Source organism: Humulus lupulus, chromosome 9 (assembly GCF_963169125.1).
Source record: "Humulus lupulus chromosome 9, drHumLupu1.1, whole genome shotgun sequence".
NCBI classification, from domain to species: domain Eukaryota; kingdom Viridiplantae; phylum Streptophyta; class Magnoliopsida; order Rosales; family Cannabaceae; genus Humulus; species Humulus lupulus.
In genome coordinates, this window is record NC_084801.1 from 120,260,404 (window position 1) to 120,268,716 (window position 8,313).

At 41.8% G+C, this 8,313-nt stretch overlaps 1 protein-coding gene across 1 annotated transcript; it reads left to right on the top strand.

Moving 5' to 3' along the window:
• The first annotated feature begins 346 nt into the window (after window positions 1-346).
• Window positions 347-2,056, top strand: LOC133801115 (uncharacterized). Its single transcript, XM_062239262.1, has one exon. The coding sequence runs from the start codon at window positions 562-564 to the stop codon at window positions 1,720-1,722; it is 1,161 nt and encodes a 386-aa protein (XP_062095246.1). The 5' UTR covers window positions 347-561; the 3' UTR covers window positions 1,723-2,056.
• The last annotated feature ends 6,257 nt before the right edge of the window (window positions 2,057-8,313 follow it).

Here is an 8,313-nt window from a genome sequence, read left to right on the forward strand (position 1 = left end):
AAATTACATACATATTTTAAAAACTTTGACACTTAAATTTATAAAATTAACAAGTAGTCCTTTAACCAAAAACAATTAACACAAATAACCCCCAACTAAAAATTTATCTCTTTCCGTCGCTAACTTTTGTTTTTAAGAGATTATTATATCATTTTATTCACTTAAATCGATGCTAACACCAAAAAAGTTAAAGAATCAAAATTGAATATCCTTCCAACAAGTTCAAATTTGATTGTATCTTACTCTTATAGGGTCTCGATGTCATCGTATAAATTCTCTTTTTACGAAATGGACAAGAAAAGAAGCAATTATCAACCAAAATAAACCATTCTTATAATATCTCATTTGAATATAAATCATCACAAGGTAAAAATCTTTGGTATTAACCCCAAGTTTTTATGATCCCACAAAAACCACTAAACATTACTTTGTATCCTCCGCTACTCACCCCCTATAAATACTTCAATAATCTTATTATTACATTTCCGGATTGTCAAATGTACTAAGCCATAGAAAGAACCACCAACACTTTTAGCCACCAAAAACTCCCTAGACACTCCAATGGGATCGCTCCCTTCCCCGCCACGCTCCTCGACCCCCCCACCAACATCGGAGAACTCCTCGTTCGGTGAAACTCGGGTTTACTTAGCCTTTCGGTTTAGAGAGCCAAAACCAGATGTGAACATGTCTGATATTATGATATATTGCTATGACATTGCTAATAATTCATGGAGCTTTGTCACGTTAATTCCGTGCCTAATTGAGAACCATGGCCTAAAAGATTTTGCAATGGTCTCACTTGGTGACTCAATTTACGTAATTGGTGGCAAAATATTTCATCAAAAGAAAGCTTCTACATCAGAAAATGAATCTAATTCACATGGCGAAGAAGATGATAATGTATCATCATCGGTGTTACGTTACAATGTGTGTGCGAATCAATGGTCTAAGTGTGCCTCACTAGCCACTCCAAGGTATGACTTCGCCTACACTGTTTGTGAAAGTAAGATCTACGTGGCAGGGGGAAAGTCCACACTGAATAGTGCAGTAGGGGTCTCGTCTGCTGAAGTTTATGATCCTAATCTCAACAAGTGGATTCATTTGCCTGACATGAGCACTTTGAGGTATAAATGTGTCGCGGTGACGTGGATGGGAAAAATCCATGTGGTAGGAGGGTTCGCTTTAAAAATCAACTCTGACCTAAAACCACATAATTTTATGGCAGAACGAAGCTCGGCTGAGGTATATGACACGCAAACGCGTGAGTGGGACCTAATGAAGGGGATGTGGCAATTAGATGTTCCACCTAATCAAATTGTTGTTGTTAATGGGAGACTACTAAGCTCTGGGGATTGTTTAAAGGTGTGGAAAGGTCACATAGAGGCATATGATTTGGAAGAAAATATTTGGAATGAAGTGGAAGGGTCTAGGCTAATGACTCATAATTCCCCAATAATACCTACTAATTGTTCAAACTATGAGAGTGAGATGACCAAAAGTGCCATGGTCCAACAACTATATCTCACAATTGCACCCATTGGAACCTCTTTGTACTTTCTAGCAGGTTACCGAAGGGACGATGGCGATTCACTGCGAACAAAATTGACTGTCCACAAATTTGACACGTCGGCAACAAGCAATGGATGGATGAGCTTTGAGCCAATAGAAGAGGATGGAGAGAAAGTACTTTGCAGCCACTGTTGTGTGGTTCAACTCTCCTAATTATCACAACCTTTCTTTGTAGAAATATTACAGCCAAGTATCTCAAGCCCCCCACCAAAAAAAAAAAATGTTTCAATTGAGGTATTGTTTAGTTATAGTACAAGTTTTATTTGTTTTTTTTTAAAAAAAATTATATTTGTTTTAAGTTTTTTATTTATTTTTGAATAATTTCGAGACCTTAGGAAATATAAATAGAAGTTATCACCTTCTTTTTTGTTTATACCACTTATTATTGTACTGATGTAGTTTATTTGTGTCATGAACACTGAATGATGTTTTATTTTAATTTTTTTTCTTTTTTATTTCAAGGCAGCAGCAGGCATTTTTTTCTCAATTATAGATATCCGGCAAAAAAAAAATGTAAACTTGCACTTTTATGTACATTTTTATGGGTAGCCAAAATATAAAGATAGTATAAGAACACACGTATTATAAATTTTAATTAAAAAAAATGGTAATGGAGTTTCTTACAAACCTTAGAAAGTTTATATTGTAAAAGTGTAAATATGTATACCTAAATGTTATCATTTATTCATAAACAATGATGCCTAAAAAGGAGTGTAAATATAATAAAAATAAAGATGATGGATAATAACATACCCAGTCCAAGCAATTTCTTAAAGAAAAACCATTGGATTTTGTGTTGGTTAAGTCTGGCAATTATATTATTTTAATAACTATAAATAAGGTGTTCATAAGAAGCCAGCAAAAGTTCGGTTGCTTAGTCTTATTAATCCAACTTTAATATATGTTAGTTTTATATTATAGGAAAGTAATATACAAAGAAAAGGTATGGCAAAAACAAGAAATCAAACTATAAATGGGCAAGTGACCACTTCTATTTTTTCAAAGGTGCTCATTATAATTCTTTTTCGCCAAAATTAGAAAGGAAAAAAAGTTAAGATCAGCCAAAATCATCATTACTTGTTGTTAAACTACTTTCAAATCAAATCTTTAGTCTAACACCTATAGCTTTGTTAATACCATAATCCATCATAGAAAGAAAAAAAAAGTTAAAAAAAAAAAAGAAAGTAAAAAAGAGGTTCTTATATTCATTTCTTAAAAGTACAATGACCTAAATGATGATATCTTCCCACAACTTTCACTTTCTAATTGATGTATCATGTTACCATTATTAGTTGAGTGGACCTCAAAAAAGAGCAAATCCCATCACAAATTATTTTGTCTCTTGGGCTTATTATCCCACAAAAACTCACAACCCACTAAGAATCCAACCCCTTTTATGAGGGAAAGTAAGCCCAAATGGGGTAAGAAGAGCCTTTCTTTACTAAGCAAAAGAGGAGTCCAAGTCAAACCCAATCTAGTCGGTCGGTTGGTTGGTCCATCGCTTTGATGGGTCATGGGCCATTAGTCCTGGCCCACTTGAAGTGACAAACGAAAAGTTGCTTGCCATGCCTTATGTGAGTCTAAACCTAGGGCATGTTTGGTGGACAAGACAAAGAGGTTGCAGGGACAGAGACAGAACACTATATGACTATCTAACAAGGGTTTGGGGGGGTCAAGGATCCTAATGCATGCATGTGCCTCCGCTTCTCAGAGGTTAGGACTAAACAATTTTATCTAGATTTTTGTCTGGGTGTGTTTATGAAGAATTGCACAATTTTGTTCACGTTTTAAAATAGTCCTTTTAGTATATGGGTTAAAATAGTCTCATGCTCTTTTTGTATTTTTAATTATTTTCTTCTCTCTTATATATTCATTAAAAAGTATTTTATGTTATTTTTATATATTTTTTAAGGAACAAATAGCATTTTGCCCTCCAACTATGACTCCTCCGAATGATTTGCTATGTTAAAAATTTTCCTCGAACTATACACATTAGTGAAATATAAGATTTCTGTTAGATTTCGTCCTAGGTGACCAATAAATTGATGATGTGGCATTTTGTCGGTTGATGTGGCAGTACCATGTGTATAATAATTAACAGTTTTGTCACTCGAACTTTTACCACTACCAAATTGTGTCATTTTTATTAAATTTTTTTTTTTTTATTAAAAATATTAATTAAATCCTTAAAAAATTAAAAATCTAATTAATAAAGAATAACTCTTTTTTTTTACCTTTTCCTTTTCTTTTCTTATACAATATAAAATAAATCTATTTAGAATGAAAATTTTAAATAAATACTAAATCAAAGAAAACAAATAATTAAAGAGGAGGACCAAGGACTTAGACAAATAAAAACAAAATTTGTTTTATGATTTATTTTAAGATATATTTATTTTATATTGTAAAAGAAAACGTAAAAAAGAATATTTGTTATTAATTAGATTTTTAATTTTTGAAAATATATTTAATTAATTTGATGTTATCCCTGTTTCCTCCCCGCACACGTGGCCCTGTGCACTAAGTCCATGGGCTATCATGAAGGTACCCAAGGCCCAGACCGAGCCCGATAGACGGGGAAGGAGTACATCCTGGTGGCCCAAATGTCAGTAAGCCCAACATTATCCCAGAATATAAGTCGGGGCCATGAAGTTGGCATGTTTTGTCTTCCCGGACCCAGGGTAAGATGTCGCCCGGGATGACAATAAGGACGACATTTCCAAGTCTAAAATGGACCGGGACGATAGGGGATGAACCGGGGCTCTGGTAAACGAACCAGAGTCCTGGTAAATGGATCGAGATGTTGGTAAACGAACCCAGATCAGGTGACCGGGTTGGGTGTGATAAATTGTCCCCGATACTGGCATCACCCCGAGAAACACAGAGTTTTGTCTCCTCAACTAACCTGCAGAAGATGTTACATACGGAATGCATGTCGTTATTCAGAACAGTACTGCCACTACTCTGACGGATTCTGTCCCCCAAATCTCCTTAGAAGCCCACGCGAACCAGACTAAAGCTGTGTACTGTTGTTAGTCTTACAACGTGGTTATGCTCAAGTCGGCCCAATGGGCCCTGATTAGTGTTTTTTATTTAATAAAATCCTTTGTATTAAGCCTCCATAATTGAGCAAATAATTTGTATACCCTTATTGGGCCTGGATTACTCCAGCCCAAGCCTAGAGCACTCAACTGTCTATAAATATGAACATTTGTGCACTGTGGAAATGATCCGATTTTTCTCTTGTAAGCAATTACTCTGCTCAAACTTGCAGAAAACTCCATTGTCAAAAGCTCTCTAAGCTCTAATACAATTGACTCATGGACTAAGGCTCATTAACGCCCCAACCACGTAAAAACCTTGCTTGCATATTCTAAATCCTTTCTTTTTAAGCTCTCTTATCTTTTATAATTCTAGTTTCCGAAAAACTCAGTAAACATTTTGGTGCTTTCATTGAGAGCTGAAGAAAGTTTTCAAAAAATATATATATCGAATATCTGCAATAATGGTGAACACGAGACATACTACATTCGATCCTGCTCACCAAGGACAGCAAGGCAATAGGGAGCCATTGTCCAATCAACCTCTCCCTCAAAACCAACCTGAGGGTCCACCCTATCAAATGCCCCAGCCCGACGATTCCCAAAATTTTGAGGACAGGGCAGACTACGAGGAGGGTTACTATGAGGAAGACGAGGAAAATGAAGGGGGATACCATGATCACGAATTTGAGGATCCTGCGATCCCTGAAGAAGAAATGGATCCCGACCAGGAGGACCCATAGGTGGTTAAACTGAGACAACAAGTCTTGGATCAAGAGGCCAGGATAGTCGAATAGAAAGAAGCCACTCACCAGAAGCAAGAATCCCTTCTGGCCCTTCAGGCCTTCATTGCTGCCCAAGGATTGGCGACCAATCCTCCAATTGTTCCTCCTCCAGGAACACGGCTGTCGGCCCCACCAGTTAGGACCGACGTGCCCGAGAATACGAGGCTGATCCCTCCTTCGGGACAAGATCTCAGAGTCGGCCCATCTAATCCGGCTCAAGAAAAAGGGAAAGCCAAAGAAGCTGATCTTGTGGGAAAAGCAAACCCCCAAAGGAAAACACACCCGTCCCAAAAACTGGGGCCAACCCAGGGTCGCTCCCTAGGAAAGAGAATATGTGTTCCGTCTCAGGACGGGATCATTCGATCGATCCACAAGGGATGCACCTGCAGGGTACCAAGCCCCAGGCTGTCCCTAGACAGACCGGACGGGAGCAACGTTTCCACCCCAACGCCTCCGTGAATAAAGATCACCAAGGGCGCCCGCGTGCTGACGAGCTGGAAGCCGTTAGTTCAGGGGACGACACATCTCAAATAGACTGCGCGATGGTCTAAATGCCCAAAAGGAGCGGGCTCGCAAGGAGAAGATCTGCCCCCGAGGGGGAGATTTAAGGAATAACCTAGATGACAAGAGGAACGAAAGGGTCCCCCTAGACGACGGAATGGCCAGAAAGTTCATGGAGCAGCTGGCCGCATTAAATAAAGTCACGGACTGCATAGTTCGAAAACAAGAGGGAGGAGATTCTGATTCTAAAGAGGAGGAAAAAGAACCATGCGCCAAACACATCCTAGATGTGGTGTTCCCGAAGGGTTTCAAAATGCCAAACCTGCCCGCTTACTCCGGGAACACAGACCCCAGGGACCACTTGTCCCACTACAATCGTTTGATGACTATAGCCCACGTCTGTGACAACGGCATTTCAATCACTCTAGACGAACCCACAGAAGAGTGGTGGAAGAGGCTCAAGCCGGGATCTATCCAATCCTGGTTCGAATTCCAGTTAGTGTTCCGCAAGTAGTTTGTGGCTGCCATGAGGATGGACATGCAGACTTGCACCCTCGCCAACATTAAGCAGCTCCCCACGGAGACTCTGAGGGCCTACATCCAGCGCTTCACGGAAGAAGCCTCAAAAATCAAGGTGGATGATGGGCAGCGCTTGGTGGTCCTCCAGTCCGGGATCCGAGCCGGGTCCCCTCTCTGGGACGACATGCAGCGCAGTAAGGCGGCCACCTTTGAAGAATTCATAAGAAGGGAACAAGGCTTTATTAATTGGGAGGATGCCTAAATCCAGGCATTCAGATGAAAGCAGGGCCCCCAGCCAAGTGCCCAAAAAATTTTCGGATACGGTATGCAATATCCGACCTCTCACTATCCAGCACCCTCAGCAGCGCCAGGGTCAACGGGTACTCCCGGAATGTCCTTCACAGCCCTGACGGTCTACAATTCTGCTTCTTCAGGATACGCGGCGACCCAATCCACCCCATTTTCTGGATATGGGATGGCCCCGGTCGGGTATAGTGCTGCCCCCGGCAGGGCCCAACCGTCTCTGGGAAAGGACTGAACCAATCCGAGCTCTCTAAAAAGGGCAAGAGGGGTTACGAGCCCCAATACTAAGAGTACACCAACTTAGTGGACACCAGGGAAAACATATACCTGGCCATGGAGAGAACGGTTCATTACCAGAAACCCACCCCCATGTTCAAGGGGGGAAAGAACTCAAGGAACACCAGCAAAAGATGTGTGTATCACAAAGACGTGGGTCACTCGACCGAGGAGTGTTGTCAGCTGAAAGACGAGATCGAGAATTTGATAAAGCTGGGGCATCTCCACCAGTGGGTCAGGATGCCCGTGGGGTTCCGGGACTGCCATCAGCTCCTGGACAATCTACGATCCCAAGTGCACCTGGATCGTACCGACCTCCCTAGGGAGGGTACACGACAGGACCGAGAGCACAAGCCCCTAGGGGGCCCCAATCGTGTAGGCACCTGGACCCAGGATGCCTTTCCCCTCCGGAACCGCACCTCCACGGATAGATGGTCACGTGGCCACCATCTCAGGAGGGCCACACCTAGGGGAACCATCCCAGAACGATCAATAGCGGTATCTAAGCGAGCTCGACCATGACCACAAGGTATGAGCCTTGGTCTAGACCCTGGCTCAACGCCCGAAGTTGATGAATTTACCCATCAACTTCACGAAAGAAGATGCCCGGAACGTCCACTTCCAACATCATGATCCTTTGGTCATCGATGCTCAAATCGCCAACAAAATGGTGTCCCGAGTGTTGGTGGATGATGGAAGTTCCATCAATGTAGTGTTCAAGCCAGCCTTCATTGTAATTGGCTTGACTGAGGCAAATCTAGCCTCATGCCCAACGCAGATCTACGGGTTCAATGGAGATTCAATACTCCCGATGGGGAAGATCCAGTTGCCCGTAACATTGGGGAATGAGATTCAAGGCTCATTCAAATTTTGTACGTTCGTAGTGGTGGATTGCCTCACCGCTTACAACGTCATCTTTGGTTGACCTATCCTGGTCGATTTCGGTGCCATCACCTCCAACCGCTACCTCTGTATGAAGTTCCCCTGCGACAATGGAGGGGTAGGAACAGTCCGGGGAGACTAAAAGAGCGTCAGGAAATGTTACCACATATCCGCCCGACCGATTTATATGATCCGCGAAGAACCTCTTAAGGAGGAAAATATTGATCCAGTCCCACCTCCTCCCCCGATACGGAGGATGGTCCGGGATGAAGATGAACTGGATCCGCAAATAGGGGTGGACTGCACACTAGAGTCCATGGAGGAAATTGAAGAGGTGTGCATCAGCGACACCGATCCGACCAAAGTAATCCAAGTCGGGAAGAACCTAAACGCAGAGGTCCGGGCTGCCATCATCGCCCGAGTAAAAGAGAACCAAG